The sequence below is a fragment of the Schistosoma haematobium genome, chromosome 1 (genome assembly GCF_000699445.3).
Source record: "Schistosoma haematobium chromosome 1, whole genome shotgun sequence".
In the NCBI taxonomy this organism is placed as follows: domain Eukaryota; kingdom Metazoa; phylum Platyhelminthes; class Trematoda; order Strigeidida; family Schistosomatidae; genus Schistosoma; species Schistosoma haematobium.
In genome coordinates, this window is record NC_067196.1 from 10,763,759 (window position 1) to 10,781,399 (window position 17,641).

The 17,641-nt window shown below is 34.7% G+C and overlaps 1 protein-coding gene across 1 annotated transcript in view; it reads left to right on the top strand.

Moving 5' to 3' along the window:
• MS3_00010051 (uncharacterized protein) overlaps positions 1-17,641 on the top strand; it is a gene marked incomplete at both ends in the record, with an annotated part of 121,487 nt that overhangs the window by 58,864 nt on the left and 44,982 nt on the right. The window contains 6 exons of the mRNA XM_051218385.1: positions 807-984; positions 2,667-3,017; positions 4,921-5,167; positions 7,735-8,079; positions 9,102-9,441; positions 14,517-15,037. Coding sequence (XP_051073124.1) covers positions 807-984; positions 2,667-3,017; positions 4,921-5,167; positions 7,735-8,079; positions 9,102-9,441; positions 14,517-15,037 — 1,982 coding nt within the window. The remainder of the gene's footprint in view (positions 1-806; positions 985-2,666; positions 3,018-4,920; positions 5,168-7,734; positions 8,080-9,101; positions 9,442-14,516; positions 15,038-17,641) is intronic.

Sequence of the window (17,641 nt, forward strand, 5' to 3'; positions counted from 1 at the left end):
TTTGTAACTAGTATAACTGAAAAGACTTGTGTTTGGTAATTAGATTTTCATTCAGTAGATTCGTGAACGACGAAATCTACATCTTCAATCAATTTGCATTTCAAATAGTGTCTATTTTATGTCAAATATTTTATAAATATAACTGTCGTTTCACCAGAAGAAAAGTCACTTTCTGTACAACCCAGATGCTTTGTGCTTTGATCTTTATTCATTTATGTTGTAGATATTGATTCTTTGCTATTATTGAATAATCGTCACTTAGCTATACAATTAATCACATCAATTTAAGTGACCAATCGTACGTCCATAAAAAATCATCTGTTCGTAATATCTTCTGGTTCACTATTTTCACCATAAACTGATTTTATTTAAACAAGAGAAATAGAAAACACTTTACAGCTGTTTCATCCATAAATCCACCTATGGTGATAATAGTCATCGTATTCTTGCTAGTAGCTGATTTCAAGAGGTTACGCAGCAACTCAATTTGAATGAAGTTAGATATGTAAGCCATTGGATCCTAACTCAGTTCTATGAAGGGTAAGGGATTTTCACGAGATCTGAAGGTTTAAGATTCGATCCCCTGTGGTTGGGTCATGGATTTACACTGTTAAGGAGTCCCATACTAAGAAAAAACAGTTATGGTTGTATAGTTAAGTTTAGTCTATGATATCAGCTATGTAATTAAACAACCTCCACAAGACCCCTACAGCTTCCAATATTTTTTACTATTTCTTCAAAAATAATGACACTTTCCAATTATTCTTTTCTCACTGTTTTTCTGGTCCATATTTTTGATTGAATAGACTCTCATTCATTAAGATTAATAATTGTTTTGATTCTGGACTTGAAATTATTACGCCAAATGGTCCAATCAAAGTTACTAACTGTACTATATCAAAATGCCTTGGACGCGGATTAGGTTTGACAATATTTAACAGTGATTCTACTGATCCAGTTACGATTGGGACAGAAAATTCTAAAGTAAGCGAACAATATTAGTATGTTATTTAGTCAGATAATATTTGAAATAAAGCATTCTAGATGACGTCCTTTTCTTTAATTTCTAGTTTCTGAACTGGAATTAAAGTATAAATACAGTGTGGCTCATCTATTACACAGCTTACTCGATAGCCCATAACGAATGAAATGAGGAAATACTATGACTTTAACTTCTATATCCCCACTCTACAGAACCACTAATTTATTGTATCCACGAATGATGAATCATCTTACACCAATATTACTAATTACTTGCAGTTCACCTTAATTTTTAAGGGTTTGTGTCTCCCAGTTGTTGGTATTAAAAACTGGGTTTATTTAATCTTTTTGGCTTATATGCGACGTGAATAGATTACCTCGGTATTTTCTTATAGTCATAAGTTGTAGTAAACTTGAACGAAACGTATGAGTTCGAAATTCCATTGCTAGCCACTACTCAAATTTACTTCCGCTTTACCCGTAGTATCCATTATGCATTATAAAGTTGACAGGTTTATTCAACTCTTTTCTACCCCCAGCCTATTCAATCAGAAAACGAGGAAAAACGGCTAATCTACTAATATATATGACTCACAATATACATCGATTAAACGACTACAATGCATAGTAAATGAGAGACCACTATCTGTATACAACTATGCCATTTATAATACAAAACTGAGCATTAGATAAACGTCAAATCATTTGTAATCTATGAATGGTAGAACAAATATCTTTATTTAGGGGAGTGAATGAAAGCTTACAATTGGGATAAAATGAAAATACGACAAACTAAATATTTAATAAAAACACAATAAAAATATTATTGTGTAATAATCCAAAGTAAAATATTCCATAAAGTTCCACCTTTTTCACATATTTGTTTAACAAAAGCAATGCACAAGTACTATAGGAACTTATGGAAATTTTCGAATTTCATAGTTATCACTACGGAATCGATTTACTAGTTACTAACTTCGACAGGTAGTACTGAAGTTCTAGTGAGAAGTGGAAACCAACAGAGCTCAAATGGGTCGAGTTTGAGGCAATTATCCATCAAGTACATTAGAAGATAGTTGCGCCATAATAATAATAATTGATTGTAGTTAAACATATAAACCGGTAGACTCCGGCTCAGTGGTCTGTAGGTTAGACGTTGGCACTCATGACCGAACGCCATGAGTTCGATCTCACTGCTCAAGAGTCTTTTATCAGAACTAAACATCTATGCAGTACTACCGAGCTTCTTTACTAATATTATTCTATGATGTAAACTTTTTTGAATGATACACATTTCAGAAAGGGTATTTTGTGGATATTATGGTAATTTCAATGGTTGAGATCATGAGCCAATTGAAGCTAGACCACCATAAAAAACCTAGAAGCACTGGGCTCAGTGGTCTAGATGTTCGAATCTCGCGAGGCGGGGTCATGGATGCGTACCGCTGAGGAGTCCCACAGTAGGACGAAACGGCCGTCCAGTGCTTCCAGGTTTTCCATGATGATCTAGCTTCAAATGACTCGTGATCTCGTCTATTAAAGATACACATTTCCATAAACTTAATAATCGCAAACGTTTGTTCAAATTACAAATTTCCAGTTATCTAATTCACCATTACCACTGCATTTTCTAAAATTTGGACTATATTAAACTAATTGTTTTTTTTCAATATTCAATTCACCAGTCCTTCTATAATAATCCGTCAACATTTCCACCTGAACAACATTCATTATTCCCTTTACCACAACCATCATCTGGACATATATTATTTAACAGTAAATTATCAAATGAATTCGCTCGTTCACCTTTAAGTGAATATCCATTTAAAAATGAAGAGATTTTATTTGGTTTTATTGCAATGTGTTCAAGTGAAAAAGTGATCAATGTGCTAGATCGTGTTCTCGTTCAATTTAAATATTCTTCATGGTTAAATGGTATACATTCATGTACCAAGGTATTTCGTTCAATAATACCAGGACGTCGTTTAGCATGGAGATTTTTAGCAGTTAATTTATATTACGATCCATTGGTTGAAGTACGAGTTGTTTTAAATAGTTTTGTAGCCTTTTTCAATAAATTTATGATGATCAGTGTTTTTTTTATTTCATTAAGAGGATATCATGAATAAATCTGAATCAGTTTTATAGCATGATACTCTAAGTCAGTTTACATTCAACCATTGGACTGCAAATTCCAAACCTATTTTATTTAAACCGAACTCCTTCATGCACACAATAAATGTATCCAATTTTTAATCATATTTATTTTAAAAATTAAAGACAGATACTTCAGTCTCAGAGTCCTACTCAGTCGATCAGTTAGCACTCACTAAAGGAAGTAATTGAGGATATACACGAAACTCCTGATATATTTCTGAGCGGTTGTTGATACTATAGAGTCCAGGGTTTGAATTCCCCTCCGTAATACTTGCTCTCATAAACACTCGACTGTGATATCAATCCAAATAGATAACCCTGTCCTTAGTTACAATTAAGATGTGTGATAGTTAGTTTATAATAACACAGATACAACTTATATTTCGAACGGTCTAGTGACTATCTGAACTCAGTAGTTCAATGAATAATGAGCCGACTTATGAGACAAAAGGTACTAGTTTAGTGTTCCAGTGGGAACTTCAACACTAGGATCTAGGTCTTTCCAGTTATCAAGTCCCAAAACTGAATGAAAATTGAGTCCTGAATCACACTGTCAGCCATAAATTAAACATACAATGGAGGCAAACCTCCCAAGGTACTTATGTACAAATGAAAACAGATTAATTGCAGTCCATAACGTCAACAATGAGAAAATACAAGACTTTGAATATAGCTATTGCATGTTTGATTTTTTTAGATTTGCACTTACAATCTGAAATATCCAAATACGGAATTGTACAGTTCCAAACTTTACCATCCTTCATAGCATAAATTAACTCTCCAACAGTTAAATGTTTGTTAGAAGGACATATTTCAGCTGACGTTACTATGTTTCTTGAACAATATCTGAACAATGTTAAATCGGTAGTCATAATGCGGTATACTTTCCATACATATTCCAAGACAGTTCTGAGTGTACCTATTAGTAAATTCAATTTTTGGCAGAATTTTCAATTTTATATCTCTACTCATTATAGGTTTCTTGTATGACACTAAAAATGTTCAATAAATCTATTCATGAATATCGAAAGTCTTATTCTGATCCTTTCAGTATTACAGTTAGACGCACTACATGGATTAGAATCCAACAAGGAATATCAATTGCACGATGACTGCAGATACACTTTGCCGAAGAATAACAGCCAGCATTAAACCTAGGTTCAGAAGTTTTTATAAATTATTTTCAACTACTTAGCATGACAACTAGAGTTGATCACTTAAGTCCAACCTAGAAAAAAAAAAAAATATATATATATATATATATATATATATATATATTTGTATTTTCAGTCACTGATTTCAAATAAACTTCTTGAGAGAATATTATTTGTAGCTACAAGTTAATTACTTTTTATTGTGGCTACTGGTGGAATACAGAACATTAGTTTTGCCCCATCTGGGGCTCGTCAGTCAATCAGCCGCTGAAAATAATATCGAGGCCTCCTCTCAAGGACGTTATTTTTCAACAAAGACTGATCAAACATACTACTATTTATCAACAACGGCAAAACAAAAATCCTTAAAATTATAATTCATACACGTTGGTCAACTCGCTAGCTTTCTGAACTCAATAGCTCATTGCATATCATATTATTGTTTGAGGTGAAGGGTACCGGTTTCGAGTCCCAATGTGAAATTCAATACTGGAATTGAGGCCTATCCGTCTGACGAATTCGGGCTCGGAAAAAACACTGCTTTCAATATTCCACTGGTAGCTACTATTTAATTTTAATAAGAAGTCATCATCTTATTTTACATTTCTCTTTCTTTTTTTCGCAACAGAATTTCATTCAATTGTATAATGGTGTAAATCAAACTGCAAATCAAATGATTACAGTTATAACACAAGATACTCTATCAATGAATGAAAATTATCTAGCCAATAAACACTACACATTTGTCACTTCACCAATCCATGATGAATTTAGTGTTTATGTACATACTAGTTCAGTTAGTGATGATAAGTATGGATTTATCGCGGAAATTATTAGTTTACCATTATCTGTTGGACGTAAACAGCAAGAAATGAGTAAGTTTAATCTAGTGTAACGTTCGGCCTTTGAGAATTTTGTATCTATTCTGAAGGTACTTTGTATGATGAAGAAATGTGAGGAGCAGTTTGTGAGAGAATCTGGTACAGAAAATAATAAGAGAAAAGTGAGCCGACGACTTAGTAAACATATAGAATGCATCATTTACATTTAATGGTGAAGACAAGTGATAACAATTACAAATAACACAATCGTGAGATTAAAACAATCTGAAAATCAAAACTCGAAGTTGATAGGGTAAAGTTTCAAACTAATTATCCGATTATTTTTTCTAAAGACTTCTGTCAAATAATTTAGGACAGTTATTAGTCGATATGTCTGAATTCTGAAAATTTAGCTGAAAATATGTGCTTTTATAAGCGATATGTATATAACACCATAGTTATTATGTAATAGAACCGGAGTTGCTAATTAATTACTAAATAAACTTAATGCTATTTAAAACTAGATTGGTTTTTCATATGAAAATTAGTCGAATAACTGTCTTCATCTCAGTTAGTCAGTTTCAACGTAGAACATGATGTACGTCAGCTCAAATTGTTATACCCAGTTAGCACATAAAGATGAAATTGTCAGGTCAAATACCAGAGTAGTACTAACAGCATCAGTAGTAATGGAAAAGATTAAGCGTCAAAGATACGACTCAATGAAATATAAATTAGTGAAATAAGAAAAGCTATACGGAACTCAAAGGCTTAGAATTTGGAGGAAGACAAAGAGTTGATATACCTGCGTCGTTGTAATCGATTTTGACCTCATTCAAAAGACTCTAACTATGGTCTACGATAATCACACGGACACCAAGCAGGTAGTTTATACTTACATGGTTTTGTCCAATCGTCAATGGGCTGATGCCACGTTTCAACTCCTAGATATACTTTTAATTAAAAAAGAATATGGTTCAATCAAAAAACCTGTCTATAGAAATCTTATGTGGACCAGAAAGTATCTTATGTTGTCATAGCTATCATCCCGTTGAATACAAACAAGGTTTGATAAAAAGCCTATTCAACAAAACTGACATCTTAACGAGTACTACTACTGAGGTGAACCTATTAAATGAAACACTGAAGAATAAGAAGTACATAAACTTATATAAAGGCCCTAGTATGTTGAGACCTACTGTTCTTCTTGCATCTATAGAGCCAATCTACATCACCCTACCATTCAGAAAAGAGTCCAATAGATTTGTGTTGAAATAAAGGTTTGAATCGATTACCATGTGGATGTAACATTCGACGAAAATTATTATTAATGTAAAAACAGTGTCCACACTTCACCAAAAACCTAAAAAGCTTACAGACGATTGTATCACATCTCTTTGTGTGGATGATTACAAGGTTCGGATTTACAAATTTCTATAAATTATCTGCAAAACAACTACTTGCAATTACAGTGACACTAGATAAATTCAGTAGGTTTGTTTAATGGCGGAATTTAGAAATCGGTCAGTGTGATTTCGGTTAGTTCAGTGGTTAGTCAGTATTTTTTTTCGATCTCGCAACAGCAGTTGGTCTTCAACCTCAATAGCTTGGCAAAATTTTCTGCTGCTAGAGTAGTGATTATTTCCTTTATAGCTAGAGAACTTTGATAATTCCTGCCAACAGATACTAAACGTAGATCAGCCGATAAGCTTGTATAAATTACACTACCTTATATTTAAGCAACTAAATAGCTCTAGTGGTATCGCAAATTCTACACGACATCAGAAAAACTCTCTCTCTCTCTAGAAAACTGTGTTTATTTCTATGATACTTTTAATCTTCGGTTATTTTTCTCCAATTTACTAAGTATACTTCGTAACAGGAAGCAATCGACTACAAATTAACTTTACTTACTCAAGCCTGATGCCCCTAGTAGAGAAGCATAGGCTTATCACCAGCATTCCCCATCCAACTCTGTCCTGGGCAATGCATTCAAGCTGATTTTAGTTGCTGTTCATTCTTTTGATGCCTGCTTCTAATTCTCGACTCAGTGTGCTCCTTGGCCTTCCTCTTTCCTTTTTCCCTTCACGATTCCAACTTAGGCCTTGCCTCGTGGTGAGACTCCGAATTAAACTACTATCCAAATCACTCCTGTTATTTATTTACTTCCCATTTTTATGACTGCCGAGTGATATATTCCAAAGTCGGAACTAAGACATGTTATGTAAGGTCAACGGAATGTTCACAAGTTAAGACAAAACATTTGTCTAGTACATCCTGACTTTCTGCGTAATGGAAGTTATTTCATAATGGGTTTAATCTGACCTTTTGGATTCACGTGAAATCATTTCAAATGAGAAACAAACTCCTAATACTTAACAAGTCCAGGTTACAAATGTTCAACATCCTTTATATTTACTTCCCCAAAAAGCGAATCGCATCACATTCCCCTAAACTAAACAAATGACCCTATTTTGTAAAATCCTTTTATACTACCTACTTTTAAATAAGTAGCTTGTATAAATCAACTTCATTTGTAAAAGCCTGAAACACGTTATCTTTAATTCATTTAATAAATAACCTAAATTTTTCAAACTCTTTCGTCTTTTTGATTAAAACAGACAGATTTATAAAACATGAGATTGATACCTGTGAGTTTCATCATAATCAAGAAGGTGGATTACGGATAACTAGTATTGGTGAATTTGGACCTGATATACATTTATCAAATCTTCGTTTGGAAGAAAATGGTCTAGTTATGTTAAATTTAACTGGTCCATCAGCTATAGAGTTGTATTTGACGAATTCCCGTAATTTAGTGATACAAAACTCTTACATTGCTAAACATTCTGGTGACATAATTAATATGGTTTTATTAGCTAATCAACTTACCAATGGAATTCAAGCAAATTTGACAAATAATGTTATTGTTCGTAACAAGTTGGGCAGTGTTCTTCAAGCTCACGGTAAATGATAAAGGTTTCTGCTAAGAAGTTTTTCTGTCATTAATTAATGAATGGACTATTTGTGTTTCGAATTTTTGTTATCCAGAAATGTCACAAATTTCAATAATTTCCAATTAGATTGCGACGGAATTGCATGAAATCTTCAACCATTAATCAAATAAACGTATGAATAGACTATCGTAAGGCAGTCTCCTAGGTAGAATGAATCACCAATTTAACACACTAATAAAATTCACAAAGATTAATCATAATCGTTCCTTAATTTAATTCAAAAGTTCATTTTCTATACTAAAGACGTGTTTCTATTAGTAGCATTTGTTTAAATTAATAATTTTCCCTAGATGTATGGTATAAAAATTTAATCTAATGGAAGTTTATTTTAATACACTTACTGGCTAAAGTGAACTGCCGTAACCTGAAGTAAAACCCCGGTAGTTGTTATTTTGACACAATAAATAAACTAACCCGTTGCATCTGTGCAAACAAGTTATGTCAGCTGGAATACCTGCTCATTGAGACTCTTCATCAACAGATTGATAATTCTCTTAAAGAGTACCAAGACCGTAAACAACACTTTTAAGGACTTAGGTGAATTGCTACTACTTATTAAGACATGGCTGTGGTGTGTGTAAGATTTTTCGCATAGGTAATTATGAAAGAGATCAAAAGAGTTATCACATAATCTCTTACACCATAGATTTTCTTTTCCAATGATTATTTATAGTAATAGCATCTGCTCTATGCTAAGATGTTAAATGATTGAAGTGAATTGGCAAAAAAGCTTACGCCTAGATTTCGTGTTAGTTGGCACTCGTCAGCAAGTTATACTTGTAGCCATGAGAGAGTTGATACTCCCTGTTGGATTTGAATACACATTACACAACATTATTATCAGACGCGATACCACTGAGCTATTTTGAGCCCGACTAACTCTCAACATTTTAATGATTTCTGAGTTCTCTCAAATTTTGAAATAAACTATACATAATCTATCTTTCTTTTTTTTTTTTGTTTTCCTACAGGGAATCATTTCAACGCCATACAAGTATTACGTAATTATATAGCACATAATGATTGTGGTTATAGAACAATGATTCATATAAATGGTGTATTAAGTCAACCATTTGCAAATAATTTCATTTATGATAATCGTGCTGATATACTACTTAAATGTGAAGGAAATGAAAATTTAAATCAATATTCTATTTATCAAAAAAATGGTTTTTATAATAATCAAGCCTTAAATATAACAAAACGTACAACTATATTTTGTAAAAATTCTAAAAATATATTTCGATATAATTATTTTCGTAATATATTAAATGATTATGAGCTTGTTACTGGGAATCAAAGTATAATTAGGTGAGTTTTAACTAAAGTTTGAAAGGTTACAAATATATTTTATATGTACTTCTTTCAGAACTTCATCCTATTTCAATTCATGACAGAAACTGGTTCATTAAAAGTAGTGTAGCGGTAAATAAATCCCCAAAATAAATAGCTCTGTAAGTTTTCGACCAACGACAGACTCGTTGGGTTTAAACTTCTGGCTGGCCACGTTTTAGGGTCATCACTGCCCCACTAGGGGGGGAGTGATCTGTAGCGGTAAATAAATCCCCAAAATACATAGCTCTGTAAGTTTTCGACATTGGATGCTGACCATATGTTTTAGTGGACTCATCTAGCTGAAGGCGCTCGGTCATGCATCCGCACCAGATCACGTGTGGTAACGCTGTGCTCAACATCTACCGCAATCGCTAGCCAGATTAAATCAGAGAATTCCGATATATCGGTTATCGCCAAATACACTCTTCCGATCTCCTCGACTCTGTCTTTTGATTTCTCTTGGTGGGTACAAATTATATTAGAAGGTGTTGCTGGTAAAAGCGTTGTTAAACACTGAATACCTGTGCCACCTACAGTAGAATCGCAGATGATTTTCTTTTTCATAGAATAGATGGAATATGGCTAGCAGTAGAATATAAGATATGCGTTTGGTCTAGCTTGACTCTCGTCAACTCAATATATCTGTACCCTAGAGTTACTTTTCACATCAGGATTGAAACTCAATAGCTTTCTCTTAATACGCTCAACGTTTTATCCACTAAGATATTAAGTCAATATAGCTATTCACATGTGCAATGGGTATGAATTGTGATTCATACTAAGACCTAACGTTACTTTCCAATTAAATGGTTAAAATATTTCTAGGGAAACCAACTGTTGTCTTGATTAGAACCATCAGTTTGGACTTGATGAATGTCCATGGTGTAGTGTTTAAATAAATCAGAAGTAAAAGAATAGAACGATACTAATCTTTTGTTTTACAGTCGAATTCATTTACACAATACGCTTCTTATGGTGTAGTATCAAACCCACCCTACAAACGAGAAAAGTGAGATGAGTATGTAGGTTTATTCGTTAGACCGCATTATAATGTACACAAAGCATAGGTATATATGTATATGATTGTCTTTCAGACCCAGACAAAGACATGTAGACTGTGACCTTGAGTGGCTGATTAATCGGCTTCCTGTAAAAGTTTGTCTCATTTATGATGCCCCACCTATCGTTCGGCCTTGAGACAGCTTGTAAGCATAAGTACGTGATATATTCATCCTCATCCACTCTAACAACTGGAATCTAGCACATTCTGGTCTATGTTGACAATTCGTAATGTACATAGAACTTTTAATTACAGTGTTGTTATTTTGTTTTGAACTTATGCCATTTTCATCAAAGTTAAATATTGAACATTTATATTCGTAACCCGTTTGTAGTCTTTTTGGCTCTCAAAACTATATAGATGTTAGTATCAGAAACCAGTTATATGAAACAACCGAAGTTACTGAATGAGAAAATAAAAGATATGTATAAATGTCTAAAATTTACTAATGACAGTTTCATTTAGTTACGCTGATAAACTTCTATAACCAGTCATTATTGAACGCATGATTAGTATCTGTAGAATTTTCATAGTTTAAATCATTTACTGATCTTAGCTAGACCACTATATTGCAAACTGAGAAGCATTGGACAACTGTTTCATTCATGTATTGAACAGTGTTCATCCACGAACTCATCACAGTAGAACAGACGAAGGATGTTTGGACTTCAGCGAGAATGCTTGGAACTTTTAGACCACTGAGACCAGCATCCAATAATGCATATCTATTACTTTAAACAGTTTTTGATATTGTTCGAACATCTTTCGTTACCTGTGGTGGATAACTGTATCGTACCTGACAAGGTTGAACTCCACTGATTCCGGCTTCTCACTATGACTTCAGATACTACGTCTTGAAATTAGAAACTGAAGAGTAAATAATCGTTCTTAGTTTGGGGGATCGGTGGCGGTTGTAGAATTTTTGTAAACTAAATTAGGCAATTGAAGATGGTTGCAGAACCACGAATACTGGTTATCTAACAAAGATCAACCAATGATGTTAACTGCAAACTTTATAGAATCTCCATAGACCCCCTATAGTAATTAATCATGTACTCGCCCCGAGATGTAATTATGAACTTCTGTTGAGAAGCCGTGGAGTTTAAGCACCCATAAAGTACGTTGGAAGATAATTTCGTGGAAATATAGATTAATGTAGTTAAACAATGAAACCATTGGATTCCAGCTCAATGATTTAAAGGTTAGATGTTTTCTCTCAAGGTTGAACGCCTCTGACTGTGAAGCTGGGTGACACAAGATTGAATCCGCCAGGAAGCACCAGTTCCCTCAAGATTACAGGTATACTTTGCTGACGAGTACCAAGTAGCACGAAACTCGAGTCCAGGGTTTCCTGTCGACTACCTCCAACCACCATCTAATCTCAATATATAGTGCCCTCATTGTCGAGTCACCTAGACTTGTGGCCACATTGCAACATGGTCGATAGCATTCGATCTGCACTAATAAGGACTTGACACATATGACATTGATCGCCACCGAATGATCAATCGACTGTGGGGCATTGATACTTCCTGACGGATTCGAAGTCGGAATCGAATGTAGGTATAAGTGCTCGAATTGACTGAGACTGCAGGTATGTGAATGATAATGTTGATCTGGTAAATAACTCACCTACTAACAGTAACCTTATTTACATGAGTCGCTCTGGCGACCGCATGTAATTCATCCATACCTATCAAGAATATTACTGTTGAACTAATCAGTATACTGCTATCGAAAAACGAATTCGCTTATTAATTGTATACTGCTTAAAAGTAGTAAAAAATAAACAAAAATAATTGAAACAGTTGAGATCACGAGTCAATTGAAGCTAGACCAACATGGAAAACCTGGAAGCACTGGACAGCCGTTTCGTCCTATTGTGGGATTCCTCTCTAACTTCAACTAATCCACGAAATTGAGCGACACATCCACCATTGTCAATAGTGAGTTACTACCTCACAACTGACCCGGTTGAACTCCACTGAGAAGCAGTGACCAGTGGAGTTCAACCGGGTCAGTTGTGAGGTAGTAACTCACTGTTGACAATGGTGGATGTGTCGCTCAATTTCGTGGATTAGTTGAAGTTAGAGAGGAATCCCACAATAGGACGAAACGGCTGTCCAGTGCTTCCAGGTTTTCCATGTTGGTCTAGCTTCAATTGACTCGTGATCTCAACTGTTTAAATTACTACAATCTCCACAAAACCCCTTCTGACAAAAATAATTGAATTCAAATTATTAACAAAAGTTGAAATGAATTATATTTACAGTTTTAAAAAGCTAATTATTTCATTAGAAATAAGTTTTCATTTACGTGTCAATCGATATCACCTAAAATGTTTATCTGATAAGATAAAAATTTAAGATATTTTACAATTCCTCTCATTATCATTAACACTATACTCTTTACTCAATAAAAAATGATAATTAACAGTTATAAGGTAGACTTTTGTTGTAATTATACTACCCCTTATGATAGATTAATGATGTCTGATCTTTGTAGTCAATTAGTGGAAATACTTTTTGTTGTATTTGTTTCTATAGCTCAATGTTAAACATCTCAGATTTGTAATATTCTACACAAAATAAAAGCTCTTAATGACAATTCATTCCATTTTTTTGGGTACAATCATCAAGCCATAATATCATCTAGTAAAAGTAATTGATAACTAGTGAATTCGACACCAGTGTCCATCAATAATCCTACAAAAGTGTGCCGTTTAAAATGTTCGAATTCTTGAGTAAAGTAATCACAGGTCATTCAATCGAAATACATACGGTTTATACATTTTGACTGTAGTTAACTTTTTTCTGATCATATATGACTGATATGTTGTTACTTACTTACTTAATTACGCCTGTTACTCCTAACGGAGCATAGGCCAACCCACTCTGTCCTAGGCCTTCCGATTTTAGAGAACATGTTGTTGTTTCCATAAATTTATTATCATTATCAGTCTTGATGTACTATAATTCCAAGTTCTATCGGTATACTTAATTACTTTACTTACGCCTGTTACCCCCAATGGAGCATAGGCCACCGACTAGCAGTCTCCAACCCGCTTTTTCCTTCTCCTTCCTTTCTAGTTCTATCCAATTGCTGTTCATTCTTCTCATATCTGTATCCATTTCTCGGCGTAATGTGTTCTTTTATCTTGAGGATTCCAAGTGAAGGTTTGCTTTGTGACACAGTTGGGTGCTTTCCTCAATGTAAGTCCTATCAACCTCCAGCTCTTCATCCTGATTTCTTCCTCCACTGTAATATGATTTGTTCTCTCCTATAGTAGGTTGTTGTTGATAGTGTCTGGCCAATAGATCCGAAATATTTTGCGTAGACAATTGTTAATAAACACTTGTATCTTCTGAATGATGGCTTTCGTAGTTCTCCAGGTTTTCGCCCCATACAGTAGAACTGTTTTGACATTTGTATTAAAAATTGTGACCTTGGTGTTGGTATCATAATGAGCAGTTGTCTTACTTTCAAATTGGTTGAATTCGTATGTCATAGTTTTTCCGCTCTAGTTACCTGAAATCTATTTGAAAAGAAGTTATTTTGGTAGTAGACGCTGAATATTTTGTCCAGAATGATAATGAACGCTGTGAAACCGAACCACCTGATTCGAAGAACTCAACTCTACCAAAACAACCCAGCTGAGCTAAAAATTCTCCACCGTCAGTTTAAAAATAATTATTGATACATCCATAATGATTACTTATAGTTATGGGGATTTGTTAAATAATAAGGTAGTAGCTTTGATACTTCAAATTCAACATTAAGATGATTGCTACAAACAATGGGTTCGACCGTATAATTCCTTTATACATGTCTTCAGTTATCTGGATAACAGATGAAAATAATCAGAGGATCGTAGTATAACTGCCCCGAACGAAGGCTAATGCTTTCGACATCAAGTCATGAGTATTAATTGATCTTTTAACTGTAAATTGTATTATTTAATACTGATCTGTATATATTTTCACTCCATTAGTGTTTTACCAATACAATCAGGATTTCAATGTCCAACTTCCCCTTATACATCGTGCCCCCAAGGATGGAAATTACGCTTGGAATACGACGCTTGTATATGTTATAGACCGGATCAAATCGATGCACAATATAACTGGTGGGGAGATACGTCATCATCATCATCATCATCATCATCATCATCATCATCATTGCCAACAGTATCATCATTATCAAACAATCAACTATTGTTAATGAATTCTGTGAAATCGACAAACATAACAATTCACAATGAAAATCACAATCAAATAACTTCACAAAATTTTGCACAAAATCGAATTTATGATCATCAAGATGATTTATATTTGATTAAAGTGAATTATGCTAATTCTTATCTAAGTAATAGTTCAACATTAGGACAAGGAATTTATTGTCCACCCAATTGGGATTTTTATGAATTTAATTGTTTTTATTATTTTGGTGCACCAATGACACATCAAGAAGCAAATGATTTTTGTCTTTCTGAAGTTGATGGAATTTTAGCAAGTACGTGTAATTGTGAAGAGGTGGTAATGCAAAAAAATATAAATCTATTTCACAGATTGGAATCATGAGTCAATTGAAGCTAGACCACCATGGGAAATCTGGAAGCACTGGAAGGCCGTTTCGTCCTAGTATGGGACTCCTCAGCAGTGCGCATCCACGATCCCGCACCCCGTGAGATCCGAACCCAGGACGTACCAGTCTCGCGCTAGGCGCTTAACCGACTAGATCACTGAGCAGGTATCCAATGGTGATAATGTCTAGCTTCAACCAATCCACGAAGTTGCGCCACCATACACCATTGTCTTCAGTGAGCTGATATCTCACAACAGACCTGGTTGAACTCCACTGGTATCGTGGATGCGCACTGCTGAGGAGTCCCATACTAGGACGAAACGGCCTTCCAGTGCTTCCAGATTTCCCATGGTGGTCTAGCTTCAATTGACTGATGATTTCAATCTGTGAAATTTCTTGAATTTCCACAAACCCCTTCTGATAAATTTATTTGTTTATAGGAATTATATGCATAAACATTCTTTTTAATTTAATAACTAACTAGAGAGAGATGGATATAGTGAAATTTTAACTTGGATAGATTCAAATAGCATGAATTTCATGCATTCAATTAGTTTTACGCCTAGATTGGTGGCTGCATCATAATCATGACCTATCTATATTACAATCTTGCAAATAAAAAGCTAGGCTGATGTTATCGATAACGTTTTTGTACCCAACACTAGCACCAACTTTTCCGCTCATTTAGTTGGTGGGTGTTGTATATAAAAGTACAATTTTATTTAAATATTCCACGTCAAACAGGCTGGAAATGCTCGTAAATGTCTGCTATGAAGATGTTTCGTATAGTTCAATCAGATAGTACAAACTATCTCTTTGAATCACTTCCACGTGTTTAACTTCTATAGAGCTTCTTACACTGAGATCATAAAGTATGCTTGATCCAAACACTTTTACAAGAATTGTATTGAGTAGTTATCCGGAGAGATAACTAAACTTTGAAATTTCGAACAGTGCCGACCACACACCTCAACCAGAATGGTCTTTCGAAATTATCTAGAAAGATCCAATCAAACTGTTAAACTTGCAGGCGTGATTTAATCGTAAAACAATCTTCATGGCGGAGTAAAAAGGACAGAATTGTCTAAAAAAGCCTTATGAAGTGACTAGTGTTTACTTAATACTTTTGCTTATCAAAGAAAATACTAATATAAAATTATATATTTTATCATAATCATTACACATTTTTACTTTTTTTTAATGAGTTCCTAATTTTTTCCTCTTCAAACCAATCAATCCCTAAAACTTTCCCAATGTTAGGTCTCATATTTTACACCATTAAATCTCATCACCTTACAAACTAAAGTGAAACCTGTCTAAATGGCACACATGTTTCCTTAAATCTCAAAAACTTTCTCTTCGTGTGACACAAACATAAAACAGCGTTTCATAAAAATGAAGTGATATTTCATAAAACAGATTGTGGCTAGCAATGTAATCCACGACCTTCATTTTGTACTGTTTGGGACTCGTCGGTTGAACATATCAGAATTTAATCGAGACTATACCAACAGGATGTACATATTACCAAAGAAGACTAGTCAGCTAAAGTCCTGAATAGCTAAATCGTTTTACTTCAAACTCTTGATGTAAACTTAATCACTCGGATACAGGTAAACCCTTACTTACTTACTTACGCCTGTTACTCCTCGTGAAGGAACATAGGCCGCTCACCAGCATTCTTCATCCGACTCTGTCCTGGGCAATCCTTTCCAGCTCCTTCCAGTTCCTATTCATCCTTTTCATATCTGCTTCTACTTCTCGACGTAATGTGTTCTTTGGCCTTCCTCCTTTCCGCTTCCCTTCAGGATTCTAAGTTAGGGCTTGCCTCGTGATGCAGTTTGATGATTTGCTTAATGCATGTCCTATCCATGTCCATCGTCTTTTTCAGATTTCTTCTTCAGCTGGAAGCTGGTTTGTTCTTTCCTGCAGTAGGCTGTTGCTGATGGTATCCGGCCAATGGATGTTGAGTATCTTGCGTAGACAACCATTTATAATACTTGCACCTTCTTGATGATAGTTGTGGTAGTTAGCCAAGTTTTAGCTCTGTACAGTAGAACTGTCTTGACGTTCGTAATGAAGATTGTCACCTTGATATTGGTTGAAAGTTGTTTTGAGTTCCATATCTTCTTCACTTGTAGGAATGCGGCCCTTGCTTTTCCAATCCTCGCCTTTACGTCTTCATCTGAACCTCCTTGTCCATCGATGATGCTTCCTAGGTATGTGAAGGACTCTACATCCTCCAGAGTTTCGCCATCAAGAGTGATTGGATTGCTGTTCTCCGCTTTGGATTTGAGGACCTTGGTTTTCCCTTTGTGTATACTGAGGCCTACTGATGCAGAGACTGCTGCTACACTGGCTGTATTCATCTGCATCTGTTCGTGTGTACGTGATAGGAGGGCTAGGTCATCTGCGAAGCCCAAATCGTCTAATTGATTCTGAGCTGTCCATTGTATTCCGTGTCTTCATAATCCAGTCGACCACCAGAAGAAAAAGGAAGGGAGAGAGTAAACAGCCTTGTCTGACTCCGAT